The sequence below is a fragment of the Pleurodeles waltl genome, chromosome 1_2 (genome assembly GCF_031143425.1).
Source record: "Pleurodeles waltl isolate 20211129_DDA chromosome 1_2, aPleWal1.hap1.20221129, whole genome shotgun sequence".
In the NCBI taxonomy this organism is placed as follows: domain Eukaryota; kingdom Metazoa; phylum Chordata; class Amphibia; order Caudata; family Salamandridae; genus Pleurodeles; species Pleurodeles waltl.
This window is the reverse complement of record NC_090437.1, coordinates 356,181,972-356,207,663: the sequence shown is the minus strand read 5'-3', so window position 1 is coordinate 356,207,663 and position 25,692 is coordinate 356,181,972. Positions and strand designations below refer to the sequence as shown.

General features: G+C 45.1%; 1 protein-coding gene across 2 annotated transcripts in view; it reads left to right on the top strand.

The window, feature by feature from the left end:
* The window catches only part of RIGI (RNA sensor RIG-I), a 484,815-nt gene that overhangs the window by 297,052 nt on the left and 162,071 nt on the right, over positions 1 to 25,692 (top strand). For both annotated transcript variants that reach the window (XM_069239695.1, XM_069239686.1), the window contains exon 8: positions 24,785 to 24,938. In XM_069239695.1, coding sequence (XP_069095796.1) covers positions 24,785 to 24,938 — 154 coding nt within the window. The remainder of the gene's footprint in view (positions 1 to 24,784; positions 24,939 to 25,692) is intronic.

Here is a 25,692-nt window from a genome sequence, read left to right as displayed (position 1 = left end):
CAATTAGTGAAGAATCAGTTTGAGTCATTGTTTCCGTGGCAGACTCATTGGAGGTTGTGACATGCTTGCAGCTGACACAGCAGCAAAGAAATATACGCTAAATATCAACATACTAAGACAGTGGTGTTGTTGTTGCAGATAAATCCAAACAAGTTGACCATGCTGCACGGGAATTCAGATCAAGTGAAATGAGACATTACTTTTCAAACTGTTTAGATCCATGTGCAAATGTTCATCCTGTACTCTGCTAAACAGCCTACGTGCATATGCCGAGTACATCATACAGTAGACCCATGCACTGCGGCGTGTGTACTACTTTTGTGAACAGTCACATGCTTGCACAGTCTGTGAGCATGCACCAATACACAGTTGCCTCTGCAGTCAACTAATTACTGCAACACGTGATGAATTACATGTGCCTAATGATATTAGTAGGTGAAGGAAATGCAAACTATTCTGAGTTCAGTATAGATCACAAGGATACACGCCTTTGCTGAAGGGAATGCCCCCTCTATGGTTTCCCTCCAAACCACAACTGATGGACCTTAGCCATGTGTAGCGATGTCCAGAATTACTGCAAGTGTATATACAATGGAGCCAAATACGTAGTGTAGTTGCAGCAGTCAACTGACCATTAAACTCCAAGGAAAAACATTAATGAATATAATCGAAACATAACATTACGTAAATGGTAGCACGTAAAGAAAGACACACCATAAAAATACTGTGATAGTTCAAACCTGGAAAGTAATTTCAAAGAGACACAAGAACCGTTAGGGAAAAGATGGAGAAAGTGAATATATCATTTTGAAGAGTTAGTGAAAATTAGCGGAATCTCGAGCATGCAGCATGATCTGTACTGGGAGAACATGAGAGCCAGAATAAAGTGAGAAAGCAGAAACTTTAACAGAAATTAAAGGGAAGCAGTAGAGTCAAGCAAAACTATAACAAACTCTTTTCAGAAATGGGAATTTCAAAACTTGAGTGGATACTCAGTGCCCACCAGTGACATTCATCTTCTCCTGTCATGGGATGATCCTCTGTGCACACCTCTGCCCTCTATTCCCTTAGTATATATCTTCACCCTAGCTGATCCCTCCTAGCAGCACATAGCTTTTCTCTCACAATTATTTTACTCCTACCCTTGATCCCTCTACATTTCCCTAACACTGAATCACTTTTCCCAAACGTCACCGTCATTGTGCCATTCGCATTATCTTCTCCAAATCTTCACTGTCTTTCCCTTCTTCTCCCATGGGTGTCAGCCATGACAAGAGTTCCACTGAACTACGACCCATTGAGGTAGAGAACTACTGCGTATATGTGTCACCCGTTTCACTCTGATACTGTATGCTCTTGGGACACAGCCTACCCTTGTCTCGGATCTCGAGTTACATGTAGAATGCCTAACCCTGTAGCTCCCTAGAAGTCCTATTCCATATGCACTGATAGTGGTCTTAAGTGGCAAATTCCAAAATGACAACCAACCAGTTGAATACATAAATAATTGCGACTCTCTGCAAGCCCTTGTCAAAATGCACTTACAAAGGACCACTGTGATAATTCTTAGTCACATTTACCGATAAAAGGAGAAAAAAAAAGACTAGAATGGAATTTCCAGAGGAGGTGTCGGTCAAAGAGGGAATGAAGGCAAATCCAGTGATACTAAATAGGAGTTCATGCCAATATTAAAAGAAAATAGGAAATATCAATTAAAGCTTCTCAGCAGCCCTTGCTATTGATAGCGCGTCCAGTCCTTATAAATTACTTATGCTTGGACACGCCGGAGGTCGGTGAACCTTTTGACCGGGTTGAGTTCTCCTCATCGAAAGAATTGTCAGATCCCTCAAATCAATAATCAATAATCATTTATAATCAATAACCAATACTCGATTAGTAATCAATCAACAAATTAGTTAAACAGAAAATCAGTAATTAGACACACCATGACCTTTCAGTCATGAATAACCACACCTGTTTATTAAAAGTTAATGAGTTTATTTCCCTATATTAACAAAGCTAACACAATATAGGTAAGTCTCAAAATCAAATGATACACATATACGAACATTACTGGCTGTCCATAATGACGGAAGAAACGTAATCTGTGCAAAACTTGGATTATAATGCACTCGGCTATAGCAATGCAAATCACTAATAAAAGTAACTGAAATTGACTAATTGCATACATCGGTCAGCATAACAATATTTCAATTTAGCATGGTGCATCAAATGAATACCTCAACTAACCTCTGATTAGCATTGGCATGTGGGGCTTCAGGCAAAAATGAATTTAATCAACATAAATTTAGAAACCTTCTAGCTTAGGCTCTGTACAAAATAAGCAGTTGGTACCTAAAAAGGAAAATACAACGAATCATACATTTATCCTTTTATAATTACCAAATACAGTCAGCATTCAAGGAAAGTCTTCGTCCTTCAGGTACCGGTTCGATCAGCATGGGGCAAACTTCAAGGGGACAAAGTTTAAGGCAAGTTTTCCTTGCAGCAGCAAGGAAAATGGGGGAACAAAAGTCATTGAATGGGCAAGGCAAAGTAAAGTTAAAGTTAAAGTCTCAAGGGTGAGAATTCTTTAAAGTCTCTCTCTCTGGGATGGAGAAAAAGCATCAACAAAATGGATTCTCGAATCTGGCTTCAAAATGGCATCAAAGAAAAATGGCTGGTTTCTCTCCGTCCGATGGGGTTAAGTAAGAAAAGTTCCAAGTTCTTCAGTTTCTTCCATTGGAGTGTCCATGGGGTGATTTCTCTTTGACCAATGAATAGTGTCTTTTCTCTTAATACTCATCTACGCATAAGGTGTCCTTGGAGTTTTGGAACACAAGTAGCAACAAAGTTGCCAATTAATTCTGCATCAGTGTCTTTATTGTCTGCACCTGCAGAAACTGACCTTGCTTCAAAAGGGATGAAAGTTGCCTAACACGCAACCTTGAGATAAGTGTATTAGTCATTCTACTGGACAAATACAGCTTTTAAAGGTTTAAAACACGTCTTTGTTAATACAAGTGAAAACATATGCAGTTAAAATTGAGACCAGGCCACTAGGCCAAAGCCTCTGCTAAATTTAAGCTAAGCATATAACAGATTAACAAGAAAAGCATAAAATATAGCTGCAATTATGACATTTTAATACATTTGTCGATTTTCATGATTAATTAAGCTTGTTTATACTAATGGCGACCTACTCGGTGGGCACATTTTCTACATTCATTATTTTTCTTTGCTAAAATCACATTTTCTAATACGATTTTATTACAAGATATATGAATGTTTGTTAGTATTTCTTTTTCTGCTCCATCAATCCCTCCTCTGATGACTAATTATGTCATCACATTAAATCTTCCATCACAAATTTTATTTCATTAAAATTCTGTTTTAATAATTTTGCATTTCAATAATTTCCCTTTTCCTTTTTACTCCCTTTGATTTCTCCCTGTATAATTTTACCATTTCCTTTTGTTCTTTCTTTTCAATTCTTCTCTTGTTTCTTGATTTCAGTATTTTAATAGCTTTCCATATTCCCCAAATACCTATTAAGCAAATTAGTATTATTAATATCCCTTTTACTATTTTCAGTAATATTCCGTTCCAAATGTTGCTGAGCCAATTTCCCACGGGAGCAAATCCTTTTCCAACTTTTTCCCATACTCCTGGTTCTTTCAATTCTTTCAAATCTGTACTATTGTTAGTTAAATTTGTAAGCATATTTCTAATTTATTTACTGTTGTCTGGTATGTATGAGCAACAGTGACGTGCACTAAGCATTTTGCAAACGCCGCCATTCTTTGCTAAAAGAATGTCTAAAGCAAGCCGGTTTTGAAGAGTCATAGCTCTTTCTGCAGCAAGTTCAGTATCCATCAGGATCATTGCTCCGGAGAAATTTGTCAGCATGTTATCCACAATAGTAGACAACTTTTGTAGTTTGATTGAATTCAATATAACTCCTACTGAAGGAATGATTGCTCCAAATATGTCTCCTACCACACCAGAAGCTGTCTCCCTTTTCTGACGATGTAATTCAGACAGCTTTGGAAATTTCTTTTAGTCGTCTAGTTGATAAATCTTTGGAAATACTATTCCCAAATAACATCTCCCATACCATCCCTTTGGAAGACGATAATAGGCATTAAGTCCACAAATATAATATACCCCTGGAGTAGCTGGATCTAGTCCATTTAACATGAACGTCCATTTACTCTGGAATAAAAACACGTGTTTACATTCAATCGTTCCTACAAAGATTGTGTCATAGTATGATTTAGGTCTATATATACAAAGTTTCCCTATGTGTAATGCATCTAAAGCTTGTCTTTATTGCAGCAAAAGCATAGATATCTACAGATGTCCTTTTATGTAATTCTTTTTCAAATTTTTCCTTTATCATTTTCCTTCTATCTTCAGTGTGATCTAAAAAGCTTTTCTCTATGGGTGAAAGTAAGCATGTAAGGTTTTCTTTATGAGCGTGAACTGTGGAAAAAGGTGATAATGTTTCAAAGAAACCCCTAACTAATTTTATATAATAATCTCTTGCTACTTTACTCAAGTACTCAGTTATGGGGACATATGAAAATATGACATCATGATTGGAATAGAAGTACTGAATATACTCCTGGCCATAAAATCTGGTTAGTAACAAACTACATGTTATTCCATACATAAGGGGCATGCTATGATATGTCACCCCTTCTATTACTGAGGTAGGGATTTGTGTACATATATAACAATCTTTCGCGTCCATTGTCTCAACATACTCACTCAGCAAGCGATAGAAGACATTAGATGAGAGTTCTTTCTTGTCGTTAGTATAATCATGTAAATATTTTTCGTCTTGTTCGAGTTTCTTCAAAGGAATTAATTCAGTATTAGTTTTCTAAGCAGAAGCATCATTCGCGTCTCTTTCATTCCCTCCATGCATTCCAAGAATTATTGCCATAATTATTAGTACACATGCAATTATTAGGCCTATACACATGTATTTACAATATTTCATTTTATGTCCTTGTGTAGTATTGTCTGTCATGATCTATAGAGAATCAGAAAGTTGAAGATACTTTATCAAATCAAATTTGCAGATATATATAAAGGATCAACGAGGTCAAAGTTCACACGGTTTTCTTTAGCAACTTAGGGGGTCATTCTGAGCTTGGCGGGCAGCAGGAGCCGCCCGCCAAGCGGGAACCGCCAGAATACCGCTGCACGGTCAAAAGACCACCGCGGTTATTCTGAGTTTCCCGCTGGGCTGGCGGGCGACCGCCAGAAGGCCGCCCGCCAGCCCAGCGGGAAACCCCCTTCCATGAAGGGGTGCGATGGGTGCAGTTGCACCCGTCGCGATTTTCAGTGTCTGCTTGGCAGACACTGAAAATCTTGGTGGGGCCCTGTTAGGGGGCCCCCCGACACCCGTTACCGCCAGCCAGGTTCTGGCGGTCGAAACCGCCAGAGCCAGGCTGGCGGTAAGGGGGTCGGAATCCCCATGGCGGCGCTGCTTGCAGCGCCACCATGGAGGATTCCCTTGGGCAGCAGGAAACCGGCGGGACACCGCCGGTTTCCCGTATCTGACCGCAGCTGTACCGCCGCGGTCAGAATGCCCATGGGAGCACCGCCAGCCTGTTGGCGGTGCTCCCGCGGTCGTTGGCCCTGGTGGTCCATGACCGCCAGGGTCAGAATGACCCCCTTAGTCTCTTATCGGTTTAGCAGCTTTATCTCAAAATCGGTTTCAAAAGTCAATCAGGTTATCAATGTCTTATTCGGTAATGTTCATGAAATTTCACTTTTCAAGTACCAAAGTGTTGTTCTGCTTCTTCATTTTCTTGACTAAGAGATAGAAATTAGTCTGACCAATCATTAGTGGCTGTGTATGCCCATTCTGGACCAGAATATCTTTTGCTCGCTATTCTTTTCCTTTTCAATTTTGCATCTCCTTTCGATTCCCTTTCGCTTATGTCTTGTTCTTTGGCTGTGTCTTTTTCTTCATTCAATGTGGTTATGATAGACACTTCCTTTCTTTTCCCCTTCAATTTTGGCCATTTGCTTTCGTATAATGTTTCTTTAGGCTTTGATTTCACTGGTGATATGCTTTGTCCCCGTTTCGCGTTGTTTTCACCTGATGGACCTGCAACTGGTTGTGGAAGAATTGGAACAATTTCACTTTGCTCTGTCTTGTCTCCTTCACCTTGGAGGTCAGTCAGATTTTCTCCTTCTTTTCCTGTATCGTCTGCTTCTGGGAAAGCCCTCCTCTTATTAGGCTGTCCTGCTTCTTCACCTGAGATAGGATCTTTGTCACCTCCTAAGGCTTCTTCTCTGTTGTCCTCAAAAGGATCGACTGCGTCTTCCTCAGAGAATATTTCTTCTGTCTCAATTTCTTCTTGTTTGCTTTCAGGCTCTCTTCGTTCTGTCTCAGTGCCTGGTACTTTCCTGTTAGCTGTTGGTAATTTCAGTGCTTCAATTTCCTCTTCTGTGGGACACATCACCCTTTTCGTGTGACTGGTGTGAATCCAGTTGGGAACTCCCGCACACTTCACAGTGGTGGTAGTTGTCAGAATCACTTGAAAAGGTCCTTTCCAACGGGGTTCCAAACACGATTTTCTCACGTGCTTCTTTACCACAACCCAGTCACCTGCTTTCAGGGCGTGTCCTGGACCTTGGATCTGTGGCAAGGTGGTTGCCTCTACCTGGTGAGAAAAAGAGCAGACCACATCAGCCAGACTTTTGCAGTAGTCCAATACCATATCATCTGTAATATTTACAAGGGCATTCACAGGAACTGCTGGAAGTCTCATGGCTCTGCCCATGAGAATTTCATGTGGTGATAGTCCAGTTTTTCTATCAGGTGTGTTTCTCATTGACATTAACACCAAAGGCAACGCGTCAGGCCATTTCAAGTCTGTGGATGCGCATATTTTCGCCATTCTTGATTTCAGCGTGCCATTAATTTGCTCCACTAGTCCTGATGCTTCAGGGCGGTAGCTACAATGCAATTTTTGTTCAATGTTCAATGCTGCACATAGTAATTTGATTACTTCGTTATTGAAGTGACTTCCCCTATCTGATTCTAAAGAGATCGGAAATCCGAAACGTGGTATTAGTTCTCTCAAGAGTAGTTTTGCAACTGTGAGACTGTCATTTCTGCGTGTAGGGTATGCTTCAATCCAGTGACTAAAAATACACACAATCACCAACACATATTTCAAGCCTGCATGCATAGGCATCTCAATGAAATCCATTTGCATCCTGCTGAACGGCCCACCTGCTCTTCCAATGTGGCTCAAATTTACTACGGTTCCCTTCCCTGCATTCATTTGTTGGCAAATGACGCAACAATGGCAAACTGCTTCAGCAACTTGGCGAAATTTGGGATTAAACCAATCAATTTTGAATAATCTAATCATGGCATCTCTTCCAATGTGTGCTTGTCCATGATATAGCCTAGCTATTTGTATCAAAAGACTGTCTGGCAAAACTTATCTCCCTTCACTTGAAACCCACAAATCATCTGGTTTCTTTTACGCATTGTAATTTACTCCATGATAGTTTTTCATCGTTCCTAACATTATTTTGTAGGAATTTCAATTCTTCTATTGTGTCTACAACTTTTAGAGCAAAGGTTTCATTTGGTTCAAGTTCTGGCTCACTTATCAAATTCCATTCGTCTCTGAGCAATATACAGTTCAATGCGCAAAACCTTGCGACTTGATCTGCATATCCATTTCCCAAAGAAACGAAGTCTTGTGATTTCGAGTGTGCACTGCATTTTACCACTGCTACTTCTCCTGGTAACTGGATAGCATGTAACAATTCTCTTATTCTTTCACCATTTTTCACTGGTGATCCTGAAGAGGTCATAAAGCCTCTTTGTGACCACAATTGTCCAAAATCATGCACTATTCCAAATCCGTACTGACTGTCAGTGTAAATGGTGACTTTCATTAATGCGGAAAGTTGGCAAGCTCTAGTAAGGGCTACTAGTTCCGCTACTTGTGCAGAGTAAATTCCTTGAAGCCAAGATGCTTCTAGAACACCAGTTATTGTACATACAGCATATCCTGCTTTCAATATTCCTAGTGCATCTCTCAAACATGAACTATCAACAAAAATAATCTGATCATTTTCTTCCAATCGAGTATCTTTGATATTAGGTCTTGGTTTAGTACAAAATTCAGTCACTAGGGATATTGGACTTGAGTCACACACCACAAATTTATGTAACTCTTGAAAGTTACCAATTTTGACTTGCACTGGATCTGTAATTGGGTTTGTCAGATACCGATTTGCTACTCCCACTGCTTGAACTGTTCTCCCTGAAAGTGGCAAATTTGGTACTTCAATACTTCTAACTGTAGAGCGTGTAGCTCCAGTGTCAACCAAAAATGAAACGCTGTGACCCATAACTCTTCCTTCCACATATGGTCCCTTTTGATCAACTTCCAAAGATGCTGCAAGCATACAATTTCCCTCCTCCTCTGAACTATCACTCTCCCATTCATTGTTTATTCCATTCTCACTGTGTAACGGGAATTGGTGTACTTTGTTACTTTGATTCATTCCTTGACCTGTGACCTGTTGAGGAAGCATTACTTGTTGCTGATTCATTGGTGCTAAGGGTACTTGCATTTGCTGATTAGGTACCATAGGAAACTGCTGTTGCATTGGCTGTGATTGTGCCATTTGTACACGAGGCATTTGCACCTGCTGTTGTTGTATAGGTTGTAGACCCTGCATCTGATTTACATTATTTTGGAAATTTGGGTTTGGACCTCTCAGTTTTGGTCCTCTCATATTCTGAAATGTATTGACATCATTGTTTTGCTGACCTACACCTTCCTGCACCAACATTGGGCACTCCTGTTTCCAATGTCCGACGATTCCGCATGTGTGACATGGCATCACTTTCTTCATTGCCTGTATACCATTAGGAATCACGACAGTATTTAAATCAGGACCATTATTCACAAAACCTCTTTGGCCTCTGCCTCTCATCTGTGGCTGAAACATAGCATTTCCCTGCTGTTGCTGCTGCGGCAACTGTTGTTGGAAACCTTGCAAACCTGTCTGGGCTGCTCTAATCTGCATCACCATCACTTTTTCATTCAACCTTTTCTGCTTTATCTCAATCTCATCACTGCAGTATTTTGCATAGTTCAACACTTCATCGATCGATTTTGACTGCCAACAAATCAAATGCATTTTAATCATCTGGTTAATTTCTGGTCTCAATCCTTCTACAAATCTGAATACAAAATGGAGCATGTCCTTTGCCTCAATCGTTTCCGTGCCACTGTAATGTTTAAATGCTTTCAACAATCTCTCATAGTATGCATGTATCGACTCTTTAACTTCCTGTGCTGTTCTGTCAATTTTCTGCCAATCTACATTTTTCAATGCAACTTTTGTTTTCAAATACTCAATCACTTTATGGTATATGCTCATTACCCTAGGCGATGGTGCACCTGTGTCCTTATCTCTTTCTGGTTCACTTGTTGGCCAATCTACAGCACTTTTACAATCTTCCCACAAATCTGCTGGAACTACAATTCCGAATAAAGTATTCAGGTCTTCCCAAATACATTTTGCGAGTTTCACGAATCTATCTGTTTGTTGATACCATTCGATCGTTTTCTCTCTTAACTTAGGGTAATCATCCGTAAAAGATTGAATGTCACACCTGTGCCATGGTACATGGATAAGTTTTCCTCCTGCTGTTTCTCTCATTGGTAACATGGTTATAAGATCACCATTCTGTTGTATTTTATCATTCTGATCTGGGGTACTTTCTTTCTTCTTATCCTTTTTCTTAACCCACCTACTCTCCCACTTGTCTAAACATCTCCAAACCTGCACGATTTGCAATATTTCTTTAAGGTGTGTTTTCATTCCTGCAGACCTCATGTGTTCAAAATCTTTTGCCTCAAAGTCTAACCTGTAACTTCTGCTCAAGTGCTTTGTTTTAATTATGTCTATTTTGTGCCTGTCTGCAATTTCTTGTAACCTCTTATGTATGCAGCTTACTTCTCTTGTAATTCTAGGGCAAATGTATCTCAGCTCTTCTTCTGTGTATGATTCTAACCTGTTCAGACCCATCGTTCCATCTACGAGTTCACCTGCTTCCATGCCCAATCTTATTTGATTCAAATATTCTTCTCCTTTCCCCTTGGGTGTACTCTGTGGGGTATTCAGACTGTTCAACCATTGTGTTAACTGTTGTGCGTTTAGTCCCATTAATGTAGCATCTACGTCTACTGCTACTGATGGTTTCTGTAATGTTTCTGTTTTTGAGGTTTGCGGTATTATTAGTGGTGGATTTGACCTTACCACAGTTGATGGAACACAAATTGGAATTGGAATTGGACTAAATTCCAACAAAGACCCAGATCTGTTTGACAGTGTTCCTACGGGAGTCATTTCTTGAGTATTTTCTATGTATCTCCTTCCCGTCTCATTCTGTGTCATTACACCTTGATCGCATACAGTTGGCTTTGCTTGTATATATAATGGTACTGGCGGACCTACAGTGATAGGCAAAGATATTGCGTCCGGATTCTGTCTGTTACCCAAATTCTGTGGCATGTTAATTCCCACATTATGGTTCATCATTGCTGACATGTCTAACTGTGTTTCTGTTGCTTGAATGTACTTTGGCATTTCTTGTATCTGCTTTTGAGGCATCAAAATTTGTGTTGGTTCGGTTTCAATCAATGTCGGTCTTTGGTAATTCTGGGGGTTATTACAACTTTGGAGGAGGTGTTAATCCGTCCCAAAAGTGACGGTAAAGTGACGGATATACCACCAGCCGTATTACGAGTCCATTATATCCTATGGAACTCGTAATACGGCTGGTGGTATATCCGTCACTTTACCGTCACTTTTGGGACAGATTAACACCTCCTCCAAAGTTGTAATAACCCCCTCTGTCCTCTCTGCACCATTAAATTAGAAGTTATTTCCAAATTATGTTCATCATAATAGCGTCTTTGGACCTGTGGTTGATAATCATTAACAGGTTCCAGTTTAGTCATGTCAGGATATAGGGGGTCATTACGACCCTGGTGGACGGTGTTAAAGCGGTGGTAAGACCGCCAACAGGCTGGCGGTAAAAAAATGGGAATTATGACCGTGGCGGAAACTGCCAACAAAGACAGCCACTTTAACACTCCGACCGCCACGGCGGTACAGACAAACAGCTTGGCGGTCACCGTCAACAGACAGGCGGGAGACAATGTACCGCCCACAGTATCACAACCTACCAATCCGCCACCTTTTCCGGGGCGGATTCACCGCAGATAAAAACACGGCGGAAACAGCCATTTCAAAGGGAAAACGCTCACCTCTACACACTCCACGAGGAGGGAGGGCACCATGGAGCCGGAACTCCATATTTTTCCTGCACTAGTCTTCCTGCTCCTATACGACGATCATCAACGCCAGCGGCGAAGACAACGGTGAGTACTGCACCTACGACATAGGGGAGGGGGAGGCAAAAGACAGGGACACACACATGCAACACCCCCACCCCAACCCCGACCCCCACCCACTACAACACACACACCAATGCATATCCAAACATTACAGTAACAACCCCCAACCCTCCCGGAAGAATGCAAAGACAAAAGGAAATGAGTGGAACCATTGTAATATATCAAAATACAGTAACCAAATATATACAGATATATATATACACATTCAACAAAATATACATCACGATTAGTAGTGCAGGTAATGCACCATCCATCGTCCGTGGACCACTGGGCCCAAAATGCATGGGCGAGGCCCACACCAGATACCTGATCAAAACGGAGAGAACACTGCCGGGGCATCAGATAGAAATACAACAGGCACCTCAGGGGGAAGGGAACGGGGGCACCTCAGCCGGATGAGTGCACCACACCAGATCCACGAGGGGGCTCCATGCCCATTGATGTATCCTGGGGAGTGCAAAGCCACAGTCTCTCAAGTCTCTACAGTGGGTGGTTTGCCCACTGTACCATCCTGGGGAGGGCAAAGCCACAGTCTCTCAAGTCTCTACAGTGGGTGGGTTGCCCACTGTACCATCCTGGGGAGTGCAAAGCCACAGTCTCTCAAGTCTCTACAGTGGGTGGGTTGCCCACTGTACCATCCTGGGGAATGCAAAGCCTCAGTCTCTCAAGTCTCTACAGTGGGTGGGTTGCCCACTGTACCATCCTGGGGAGTGCAAAGCCACAGTCTCTCAAGTGGAAAACAGTCTCCACAGGTTCTGGAGGGGGTCTGGTGCCCAGAGTGCTTCATCCTCTGAAGGACAGATGGAGTGGATGCATGTCTCCACTGGTTCTGGAGGGGGACTGGTGCCCAGAGTGCTTCATCCTGTGAAGGACAGATGGAGTGGATGCATGTCTCCACTGGTTCTGGAGGGGGACTGGTGCCCAGAGTGCTTCATCCTGTGAAGGACAGATGGAGTGGATGCATGTCTCCACTGATTCTGGAGGGGGACTGGTGCCCAGAGTGCATCACTCACCACGTGACGGTCCCAGTTGCGTCACTGCCCCTGCCGCCCATGGGCTAGCGGTGCTTGTGTTGGCGGTCTTTGCCCTGTTCAGCGGTGCTTGCCATGGCGGTCTTTGCCCTGTTCAGCGGTGCTTGAGTTTGCAGTTTCTGCCCTGTTCAGCGGTGGCTGCCCTGTTCAGCGGTGCTTGCCATGTCGTTCTTTGCCCTGTTCAGCGGTGCTTGAGTTTGCAGTGTCTGACCTGTTCAGCGGTGCTTGCCCTGTTCAGCGGTGCGTGCCATGGTGGTCTTTGCCCTGTTCAGCGGTGCTTGAGTTTGTAGTTTCTGAACTGTTCAGCGGTGCTTGCCCTGTTCAGCGGAGCTTGCCATGGCGGTCCTTCATTGCCCAGCTGGGCTGGGGCTGGCGGTCCTTCATTGGGCAGCTCGGCTGTGGCTGCCGGGGCCCTCCTGGGCAGCTGGGCTGTGGCTGGCGGTGTCCTCCTGGGCACAGACTCTGGCCTCCTGGCCAGTGACGATCGGGCTGCCCTCCTGGGCACAGACTCTGGCGGTGGCCTTCTGGCCAGTGACGATCGGGCTGCCCTCCTGGGCACTGACTCTGGCGGTGGCCTCCTGGCCAGTGATGATCGGGCTGCCCTCCTGGGAACAGACTCTGGCGGTGGCCTCCTGGCTGGCCTCCTGGCTGGCCTCCTGGCCAGTGACGATCGGGCTGCCCTCCTGGGCACAAACTCTGGCGGTGGCCTCCTGGCCAGTGACGATCAGGCTGCCCCCCTGGGCACAGACTCTGGCGGTGGTCTCCTGGCCAGTGACGATTGGGCTGGCGGTGGCCTCCTGGGCAGCGGGGATGATGGCGGTCTTGGCTCCGTGTCACACTGGCTGTCCTGGTGGCCGGTGCACTCCACATACCTGTAACAACAGGCACCACTGGTCCCGGAGATTTTTTGGCTGAGGTGCTAGTACGGGACCTAAGATTTTGAGGGGGGGTGGGAAAGAGGTCAAGCTTGGTCAGGAAAAGTTTCTTAGGAACACTGGGACGGGTAGCTGGAGGGGGTTTGGAAGTGGAGGAAGAGGTATTGGTTGTAGGAGGTGTACGTTTGGTGACTTTGGATGAAGGTGCATGCGCTGGAGGCTGTCGTGAGGTGGATGGCTGTTGGGTGGATGTGTGCCTGCGTTTGTGTATCTTGGGAGGGGGCGTCACAGACACACTGGGAGAGGACACAGGGGACGTGTAAATGGTAGTGGGGGTGGTGAGTGCACGTGAGCGTGGTGTGGTGGTGGGTGTGCTGGTGCGGGACGTAGTGGCTGTAGTGGTAGTGCATGCAGGTGAGAGTGTAGACGACACTGGGAGGGAGGAGGGAGACGATGAGGAGGTGGACACAGTGTAGGCAGTGGATGTTGCTGTGTCTGTATGTGTGTGATGCTTGCGTGAGTGCCTGTGGGATGTGTGGTGCTTATGTTTGCCTGAGCTTCCCTTGTGTGTTGACGTGTGTGCATGCTGGTCTGATGGTGTGCTTGGGATAGGCTGGGGTACAGGGGATTGGGTCTGGGTGGAGGAAGTTGGAGGGGGAGGCTAGATACAGGGACAATGGTTGCCATCAGTGCTGAGGACAGAGTTTGCAGGGTTTGATGAAGGGCAGCCTGACCAAAATGAATGCCCTCCAGGAATGTATATGTGTGTTGCAATTCCCTTTCTACACCCTGGATGGCATTCAAAATGGTAGACTGCTCAACAGTGAGTGACCTGAGGAGGTCAATGGCCTCCTCACTGAGGGCAGCAGAGGTGACAGGGGCAGGGGCTGAGGTGCCTGGGGCGAAGGTGATGCCCACCCTCCTGGGTGAGCCGGCACGGGGCGAAGGCTGAGGGGCTGCTGGGAGGGCGGTGCTGGTAGGGGGGTTGGCGGCTGTACCTGTAGAAGTGGGGGGCGCAGATTTTGCTGCCACCACAAGGAAGCTCCCATCGGAGGACGAGTCCGTGTCGCTGGTTGCTGATCCTGTGACCGCCGTGAAGCTCCCCTCGCCCTCCGTCCCACTGGTGTATTCCGAGTCCGTGGTGTGGCCCTCCATGGCCATGTGGGATGCAGCTCACTCGTGCTCTGGTGCCATTGTACCTCCGCCTGATGATGCTGATGCAAACAAGAACAGGGAGACCACAAAAAGGGGGGGGACGACAGAAGAAATACAGGTTGAGTGCATGGCTTACCGCTACCGTTGGCGGACAATACAGACACAGAAGCCCCCTGCACTACGCCGCGCTGTTGGGCTCTACAGATGCAATTCCTGGGATATATCCTACATGGCTATAGTCGACATCTGCACACATAGATGACACAGGGGCATGTATACCTGTACTTGGCACTCTACAGAGGTGAGATGGGGTGCCACATGGACTGCATTACGGAGGGGCCTAGTCTACGGAACTCGCCCTGGCCTAGGGAAACCCACAGCCCCCCTCCCCCACCCAGACACCTTCACTGCGCGCAAAATCCGCTGAGTGTTGTTGTACTCACCCCCTTGTGTCTGCTGTGATGCCCTGAAGTGCCCATCCAACTCAGGGTAGGCAACCGCCAGGATCCGGAACATCAGAGGGGTCATGGTTCGACGGGCACCCCTCCCTCGTTGGGAGGCCATCCCCAGCTGAGCCTCCGCCGTCTTCTTGCTCCAGCGGCGAATGTCCTCCCATCTTTTCCGGCAGTGGGTGCTCCGTCTGTGGTGGACCCCCAGGGTCCAGACGTCCTTGGCGATGGCACGCCAAATATCCTTCTTCTGGTGGGCGCTGACCTACATGAAAGAAGAAGAGAAGTTATTACCAACTGCACCGTCGAAGTGAGTGGCCCACATCCCTAGCCTTGCCATGTGGCACATGCATTCACAGTCCTTCATGCACGCAGAACTGTGCCCCCTACCTTCTTACAACCAGCCCTCTCCACACAGGCATAGCCCATACAACATGCTCCCTGTGTACTTACCTGTTGGTCTGGAGGACCGTAGAGTAGCGTGTACTGGGGGAGGACCCCGTCCACGAGCTTCTCCAACTCCTCTGTGAAGGCAGGGGCCCTTTCCCCAGACGCACGAGCCATTGTCTCTTCCAGACCGAGGTCTCAGCAGCACTTGCAGTGCAGGTCCTCTCCTGTTGAAGATCAGGTATCGAGTGATTCAACAGCTAGAAAATGGCGGTCACGTCCGCGGCGGTGCGTACCATCACCGCCGGCGTACATCGTCATTGGCTCCTGGGACCCATAGGGTCCAATGTTAACCAATGCAGCATTGCGCCGCGGTCTCCGACCGCCTACCGCGACGGTGTACAACGCCAGCGCAGTTACCTCACATCCCATTTTCCCACTTTAGAGGTCAGGCAGTCGCCATTTCAGGGGCCCACATGGCCTGATTCACAACTGCGTCACACAGACCTAGGCCTTGTCACACAACACAAATACAGGCCAGATTCTGTGTATGAATGGTGTTTTATGTAGACTGTGGGTACATACCTCTGAGTTCTTTGACTCTGTGGTCGCTGTTGTCCTTCCTAGGCACCGTCCGCTGGGACATGTGAGGAGATGGCGGAATCCTCCGGTGTACCGACCGCTGGTGGACCTGTTGACAATGGAGGAGCGACATTTGATCATCACCTTCAGGTTTGACCGTGCCACAATCCAGGAACTGTGTATCCAGTTGGAGCCAGACCTGATGTCAGCAATCGGCCATCCCACAGGGATCCCCCCTCAAGTGCAGGTGCTATCAGTGCTCCATTTCCGTGCAAGTGGGTCATTTCAAACAACAGTGGCCATGGCATCAGGGATGTCCCAGCCTATGTTTTCCAACGTGTTGTCAAGAGTGTTGTCTGCCCTTCTGAAACACATGCGGAGCTACATCGTTTTCCCTCAGGTGGAGGATTTGGCTACAGTTAAAGGTGACTTCTATTCCCTTGGACATATCCCCAACATCATAGGTGTCATTGATGGGACCCATGTAGCTCTGGTCCCCCCCCCACAGGAGTGAACAGGTGTACAGGAACCGGAAGAGTTATCATTCCATGAATGTACAGATGGTATGTTTGGCAGACCAGTACATCTCCCAGGTAAATGCTATGTTCCCTGGCTCTGTGCATGACACCTACATCCTGCGGAATAGCAGCATCCCTTTTGTGATGGGTCAACTCCAGAGGCACCGTGTGTGGCTATTAGGGCACTCTGGTTACCCCAACCTGTCATGGTTACTGACCCCAGTGAGGAATCCCAGGGCAGAGGAATGACCATTGAGGCCCATGGGCGGATTAGGAGGGTGATCGAACGCACCTTCGGCCTCCTGAAGGCCAGGTTCAGGTGCCTCCATATGACAGGTGGTTCTCTATTCTACTCACCAAGGAAGCTGTGCCAGATCATCGTGGCTTGCTGTATGCTTCACAATCTGGCTTTGCGGCGACAGGTGCCTTTTCTGCAGGAGGATGGTCCAGATGACGGTGTTGTGGCAGCTGTGGAGCCTGTGGACAGTGATGAGGAGGAAGCAGAGGAAGAAGACATTGACAACAGGGACTCAGTTATCCAGCAATATTTCCAGTGACACATAGGTGAGAACACATTCCTGCCTAAAGCAAGTACTTTCACACTTCTACCGCTATCCTGTGTGTCGATTTCAACCAGTATATGGTAACTGAGTTGTACATTTCCATTACTGTTTCACAGGTGTGATTACCAACGTGTGTCATCTGCTTACATTCCTCATGGACTTGAGATGTGTGACATAGGTATGTTGACATTACATTTGAGAACTGATTTTGTCACTGTCATTGCTAATACACATTTTCAAAATCACAGACTGACTCCAGATTGTTTTGTGCTTCAAGGGTGTTTATTGAAGTGCTAAATATTGGAGGGGGGTGGTAAAATGGTGAGGGGTGATGGTGGAGGAATGTCCATGGCAGAGTCCAGTCTATCAGTCTCACAGGTGCACTGCCCATATGGGCATAGGAAGTGGAGCTGGGTCAGTTCCAATATGGACAGGGTTACAAAGTGGGACAGTGGGATGACAATCAGGGTGGTCTCATTTCTTGGCGGGGGCTTGGCATCGTGCTCTGTCCTGTTCCTGGATTTCAGGGACCGCTTGCGGGGTGGTTCTCCGTCTGCAGGGGGGGGTGCTGGTGTGGTGGTCCTGTGGCGGTGCCTTCTGTCCACTAGCGCCGGCAGAGGTGGTGGGCAGTTCATCGTCCATGCTAGTGTCAGGGGCCCCTTGTAGTGCCACAGTGTCCCTCCTGGTGTTAAGTATCTCCTTCAGCAACCCTACGATGGTGCCCAGGGTGGTGCTGATGGTTCTGAGTTCCTCCCTGAACCCCAAATACTGTTCCTCCTGCAGCAGCTGGGTCTCCTGAAACTTGGCCAGGACCGTTGTCATCGTCTCCTGTGAGTGGTGGTATGCTCCCATGATGGAGGAGAGGGCCTCATGGACAGTGGGTTCCCTAGGCCTGTCCGCCCCCTGTCGCACAGCAGCCCTCCCAGTTCCCCTGTGTTCCTGGGCCTCCGTCCCCTGGACCGTGTGCCCACTGCCACTGCCCCCAGGTCCCTGTTGTTGTTGGGGTGGTGGGTTATCCTGGGTTCCCTGTAGTGGTGGACACACAGCTGATTGACGTGTCCTGGGTACAGAGGTATGGGCCCGCTGGGTGGGTGCTGTGCTGGTGTTACCAGAGGGTGGAAGGTCTGTGGTGGCCTGTGACTGGGTGTGGGGAACCGACTGTCCCAAGGCCCACAATGGTCCGGGCTGGTCATCTGGATCCAGTTGGACAGAGCTGCTGTCATCACTGTGGGCCTCTTCTGTGGGTGGGGTAGAGATGTCTGGACCCTCCTGTCTGGTGACGTTGGGTAGTGGTCCTGCAGGGGTGTAAAAGCATGATTATTGCATCTGTGTGTGTCATGGTGTGCAATGGGTGGGTGACCGTGTACCCCAGTGCTAGCATTCCTGTGTGGGGGCTTGTGTGATGATGGTTGAGGGGGGTGTTATGGTTTTGTGCAGTGGGCATGCTTTAGTGATGGGTGTCCATGCTTTGTTGTGTCATGCAGGGCTTGGTGTTGGGATGGGTGGTTTGTGTTAGTAGTACATATGTGAAGAATTGGAGTGATAGGGGAGGGGGTGAGGGTGGGGGTCTGTGATAGCATGCAGGTAGGGTGGGGGATATGATAGTTAAGATTTGACTTACCAGAGTCCATTTCTCCACTGACTCCTGCAAGGCCCTCAGGATATATAATAGTCAAGACCTGCTCCTCCCGTGTTGTTAGTTGTGGGGGAGGAGGTGGGGGTCCGCCTCCAGTCCGCTGTACCGCGATGTTGTGTCTGGAGACCACGGAACGCACCTTCCCCCGTAGGTCGTTCCACCTCTTCATAATGTCGTCCCGATTTCTTGGGTGCTGTCCCACTGCGTTGACCCTGTCAACTATTCTTCGCCATAGCTCCATCTTCCTTGCAATGGAGGTGTGCTGCACCTGTGATCCAAATAGCTGTGGCTCTACCCGTACGATTTCCTCCACCATGACCCTGAGCTCCTCCTCCGAGAACCTGGGGTGTCTTTGCCGTGCCATGGGGTGGTGTAGGTGATGTGTGGGGTGGTGTATGTGGTGATAAGTGTGGTGATATGTAGTGGTGTGTGGTGTTTTGTGTGTGGAAGTAGTGTGGGTGATGGTGTTGTGTGCCTGTGGATGCTGTTGGTCTTGCTAGTGCTGTCTCTCTCTGGCCTTCTTTCAGAATGTTTGGTCGTAGGGGTTTGTGGGTGATGTGGGTGTGTGTTTTATATAGTATTAATTGTGTGGGAGTGGTGTGTGTATGTGTATCAGGTGGGTGTATTTCGAATTGTCCATTGTGGTGGTGTTTTGGAGATGTGTGTGTATTTTGAGTGTGGCGGTGTGTACAGCAAATGGAATACCACGGTAGAAAGACCGCCGCGTGGATTCGTGGGTCGTGATAGCATGGGCGTATTTCTGTTGGCGTGACGGTGGAGGTTTTTTTTTCGCCAGTTTATCACTGACCTTTGGTGTGGCAGACTTATGTGGGTGTCTGAATTTTGGCGGATTTCGGGATGTGTGTCATAATAGCTGTGGCGGATTTCGGGATGTGTGTCACAATAGCTGTGGCAGATTTCCGCGGCCACGGCAGTGTGTTGGCGGTCTTCTGCACGGCGGTAAGTGGCTTTTACCGCCAATGTTGTAATGACCCCCATATTCTCTGAACTTGTGGCATTTCTTGTGTAAAAGGCATATCAGGACTACTTTGCCTCTGCAGTTTTCTCAAATTCGGTGTTACAGTACCCTGTATTGGTTCTGGAGGGTCAGTACTAGTGCTTGGGCCATTTTAGTTTTCCACATATGGTGGGTCGCAGTCATTTAACAATTGCAGAATGAACTCCTCATCGTCTGATTCGTCTGACCTTTTCGAGGTTCTTTTATTTTCTCTATCTTTGGACTGACTCCTGTTTGTTGTATGGAAAGCTTTCTTTCCTTCCATCTCTGCTTCGTCAGTAATTTCTGGAAACAATTTGACTCCCTGTAATATATCTGATCTCCAAACCTTTTGAGCACTATCCCATCTAGCATCCGCTAGTGTCTTTTCTACTTTTCTCACTCTTGTCTCAAATTTCTTTTGTAGTTGCCTTCTAGCCATTTGTTCCCAAATTGCTAATGCTTCAAACTGTGCTGTCTTGGTGTTATTTTCATGTCATATAACGCAAATCTTAAATTCCCCAAAACTCTTAGATTAAACGTCCCATGGATAGGAAACGCTACACTTCCATGCTTTTCTGTTAATTTACACCATTGCTTTAACCAAAGACATGGTGTGACACCCTTTTCTTCAATTACGATGTAAGCTGGTGTACCCTCAGGCGGTGTTTCTTCTCCTATATTTGCTTTAATATATACATCTCCCCTCAAGGCACACTTAAATGCTTTGAAAAATGTCATCTTTCCGTCCTTTATTTTCTCAAAATGTAATCAATAAGTGACTTTAATTCCCAGAATACTCTTTGCTTGCCTTTCCCCACCAATTGCGCTTCACGGACTGCGTCCAATCCATGCGCGACCCTTCTCACCAACCAACCTATCCCAGTGCGGCTCCTAGTTACGTCACACTCACACACTGCGGCTGACAAAGTCTCGCGGCTTGTCCTCCTTCATTCAGCTTCACTCAAAACTAATTTCTGCAATATATCGTGAGCACTAATCAAAAAAAAGAAAACAAATCTGTCGGTTTACTACAGGAAAGGTAATACAATCGCTTCAGAAACCTTAGGGATTTTTCACTAGCCTCAGCAGTTATTCCATCTTTCTTGGTTTCCCACTTTCGCAAGCAAAATTTGACCTGCAAACTTTACTCTCAACTGATCAATGAACTATTCTAGTGCACCTTAGAATTCGTCAAATCTCAAAGTCGAAAATTTTCATTTATTCCTCAATATTCATACTGACTTGTTGACCACGCCCGATCAACCTATTAAATCGAACAAATTACAACATCAGTCAAGTGTCTCATACACTTTTCAACATACTCCGGAGTCTCTTGACCTCGCAGGGCCCGTCTCAACATCAACAACCACGTGGCCAATTTTTCCTGCACAAAGCGCTACACACATATGAAGTTTGACGACTTCCCTACTTTCACACTTTGGAGTACCACTCCTCTAAAATTTTAATTGGAGTTCGTAACCCCCTAAAATCCTCACAAACTTCACAATTCATCTGCGGCATAAGCTATGCAAGCGCAAAACCCTAACTTCACTCATACCGTCACTAGAAACGCCGAAAACATTCTCACACCCCCATTTCCTCCATTCGCAAGCTCCGAGATTCCAGGAAAGTCATTGGGGATTTAGGGCATCATCATCTCTCCAACTTGTTTTATTAAAGAAAATTCTAACTTGAATCCGTCTATTGTTCAAATGGGGTTCCAAAGGGCCAAAGCATCAAGCTCTGCTACCATCTACTGATAGCGCGTCCAGTCCTTATAAATTACTTATGCTTGGACACGCCGGAGGTCGGTGAACCTTTTGACTGGGTTGAGTTCTCCTCATCCAAAGAATTGTCGGATCCCTCAAATCAATAATCAATAGTCTTTTATAATCAATAACCAATACTCAATTAGTAATCAATCAACAAATTAGTTAAACAGAAAATCAGTAATTAGACACACCATGACCTTTCGGTCATGAACAACCACACCTGTTTATTAAAAGTTAATGAGTTTATTTCCCTATATTAACAAAGCTAACACAATATAGATAAGTCTCAAAATCAAATGATACACATATACGAACATTACTGGCTGTCCATAACGACGGAAGAAACGCAATCTGCGCAAAACTTGGATTATAATGCACTCAGCTATAGCAATGCAAATCACTAATAAAAGTAACTGAAATTGACTAATTGCATACATCGGTCAGCATAACAAGATTTAAATTCAGCATGGTGCATCAAATAAATACCTCAACTAACCTCTGATTAGCATTGGCATGTGGGGCTTCATGCAAAAATGAATTTAATCAACATAAATTTTGAAACCTTCTAGCTTAGGCTCTGTCAAAAATAAGCAGTTGGTACCTAAAAAGGAAAATACAACGAATAATACATTTATCCTTTTATAATTACCAAATACAATCAGCATTCAAGGAAAGTCTTCGTCCTTCAGGTACCGGTTCGATCAGCATGGGGCAAACTTCAAGGGGACAAAGTTTAAGGCAAGTTTTCTTTGCAGCAGCAAGGAAAATGGGGGAACAAAAGTTATTGAATGGGCAAGGCAAAGTAAAGTTAAAGTTAAAGTCTCTAGGGTGAGAATTCTTTAAAGTCTCTCTCTCTGGGATAGAGAAAAAGCATCAACAAAATGGATTCTCGAATCTGGCTCAAAAAAATGCCTTCAAAGAAAAATGGCTGGTTTCTCTCCGTCCGATGGGATTAAGTAAGAAAAGTTCCAAATTCTTCAGATTCTTCCATTGGAGGGTCCATGGGGTGATTTCTCTTTGACCAATGAATAGTGTCTTTTCTCCTAATACTCATCTACGCATAAGGTGTCCTTGGAATTTTGGAACACAAGTAGCAACAAAGTTGCCAATTAATTCTGCATCAGTGTCTTTATTGTCTGCACCTGCAGAAACTGACCTTGCTTCAAAGGGGATGAAAGTTACCTAACACGCAACCTTGAGATAAGTGTATTAGTCATTCTACTGGAAAAATACAGCTTTTAAAGGTTTAAAACACGTCTTTGTTAATACAAGTGAAAACTTACGCAGTTAAAATTGAGACCAGGCCACTAGGCCAAAGTCTCTGCTAAATTTAAGCTAAGCATATAACAGTTTAACAAGAAAATCATAAAATATAGCTGCAATTATGACATTATAATACATTTGTCGATTTTCATGATTAATTAAGATTGTTTATACTAATGGCGACCTACTCCGTGGGCACATTTTCTACATACATTATTTTTCTTTGCTAAAATCAAATTTTCTTATACGATTTTGTTACATGATATATGAATATTTGTTAGTCTTTCTTTTTCTGCTTCATCACTATAAAAGTATGAATGCTCTACAAAGATAACAATTCATCAGCCCAAGTCATTGTAACAACATAAAAAGTATGATGATAAAATTTCAGGAGCTCATAAAGTCAGAAACTGATGAGATGAGATATTTTTGTAAATGATGTTTATGACACTATGGCCCATATTTATACTTCTTTTGTGCCGAATTTGCATCATTTTTTTTTACGCTAATTCAGCACAAACTTAACTCCATATTTATATTTTGATGTTCGACATGTCGAATGTCAAAATATAGGAGTTTGCACCATTTTTGGATGAGTGAACCTCCCTTGCGTCAATGAGGTGCAAAGTACGCGTTCCCATCCAAAAAATGGTGCTGTCCCCATAGCTTCATATTTATCCTCCCGTGCTAAAATGACGCACGGGTAGGAGGAGGGGCTTAATAATAGTGCTAAGCTTGCTTAGCACCATTATTTAACAACTGGGTCAGACCAGGTGTTAGGGGACATGTGGAACCATTTCCATGGTTAAACACCACGGAATGGGTCCACAGGTGCCCTCCCTAAGCCCCAGGAACACCCCACCCCCACCAGAGGGACACCGGAGGATGGGGGACCGCATCCCAGGTAAGTTCAGTTAAGTATTTTTTTTTTTTTTTTTTTTTTTTGTCATTGGGACCCTAACTTAGGGCCCCCTGCATGACACAGGGTGCAATGGCCATGCTCAGGGGACCCTTGTCCCCTGTGCTGGCCATTGGGGTGGTGGGCATAACTCCTGTCTTTCCTAAGACAGGAGTCATGTTGTTGGTGGTTGTGCGGCAGGAAATGGCACTAGTCTGGTAAGAGGCATTTTTTTGCCTCTAACCAGGTTTGCATCATTTTGTGACGCACAACCCCCTCCTTCCCAACTGCCACCCACACCTGTCTAGCATCTTTTTTTAAGATGCTAGCCCAAGTTTAGCTCCGGCTTGTGCCATTCCTTTAAAATGGTGCCCAGCTGGCGCTGTGGAATGGCGCAAGTCGGAGCTATACTTTTTGCCACAAAACTGTGTTTGCACAGTTTTGCAGCAAAAAGTGTAAATCTGGGTCTATGTTTGATGGGATATTCTTACAATGATAATCTAGAACCACAAAAGCTTTACTGCCAGTAAAATAACCCATATGGTTTTGTTCTAGAAGGAAACAAAATACCACCTTGAAAACAAAGTTACTTCATGAAGTGATCATGAGTTTTCACTGTTCAAAGGAGACGATTGGTCAGTGATTAGCTTGTAAAAAAATTAGCACTGGTGCCCAAAGTTCTGCTCAGGAACTTGTGACCGGTGCTATTAAATGCTGAAGTTCAATCAAATCCTTAATCCACTACCAGATTTGGATCTACTTCATGTCTCTTTAATCTGCTACCAGACACACTCTTTCTCTATATGTCTCTCTTGCAGATTCCATCTTTCTCCCTTTCGGACGGTTATTCCATCTTTGTCTTTCTTCTTTTTTCCACTGCTTGTTTTTCCCTCTTTTGCTCTCAGTCAATGTCTTATGAGGTAAAATAAGTGGCAAGCCCCAAAACTGAATGCTGGTGGGCCCCATGGGCAACCACCGTCTCAAATTAAACACTGTAGTCAGTGTCATAGTTTAAAGATTACATTTCGGTAAGATGAAAGGGTCCACAATCAGATTCGTTCCAATGAACCTGGAAGATTTCCTAGATTTCGGAGCAATACATTAAGACATTGTTGATAAATCATCAATTTCTGTTGATATATCTTTGTTCTCTCTCTCAAATTCCACAGGGTCTGGGAAAACCATTGTATCGCTGGCAATTTGTGACCATCATCTTAAAACCCAACCCCAGGGACAAAAGGGAAAGGTCGTCTTTCTGGCTACAAAAGTGCCAGTGTACGAACAGCAGAAGAATGTCTTCAAACAGTATTTCGACAACAGTGGGTATGTGGACATTGTGCTGCCTGCCATATACATCTCAGCGTTTTGGGGCCTAGGCCAGACACCTTTTACATATCGACATACGCGGAAATGTAATTTTGTGCTCACTAAATCGAAGAAAAAAAGCTGGGAAGACCGGAAAAGCACCATTGATTAATTTTATCATTTTTCTATGCAAAAAATAGTGCTCCATTTTATAATGTTTTAGCATTATTCGGACTCGACAACGTATTATTCTTATTTCATTATAATACGACTTAAGTCAGCCCAAGTACAATCCTGTCTCTTGCATGGCAGGTGTAACAGAGGTAGCAGTGCAATTTCTCCTCATACTCATAACATAAATTAATCACAGACTGCAACACAACCATCGTCAATCAGACACACTCGGCGAAAGAACAGCACTGTTCAAAATATACAATTTTATTTTACCATATAAATGTACCTTACAAATTTAATAAATACCGTTGAGTAATATGTTGGCCGCTGGAAGTATAATCCAATAATTTGTGACCTATCAGATTGTCTGATGTAAAGATAAATAGTGGGGTCGTATTATCTTTAAAATGTGAGAGTTGAATATACCACATGCACTGACTCTGCCTAAGCTGGGTCCAACTGTTTTATATTGCACCAGTAAATTCATAGTTCATTGGGCGACTTGTAATGTGATTAAGCACCCGTGACCAAAATATATTTAATAAGAACAACACAGCCCACCGCACAAATTAGTCAAACCATTAAAAGAGGTTTGGAG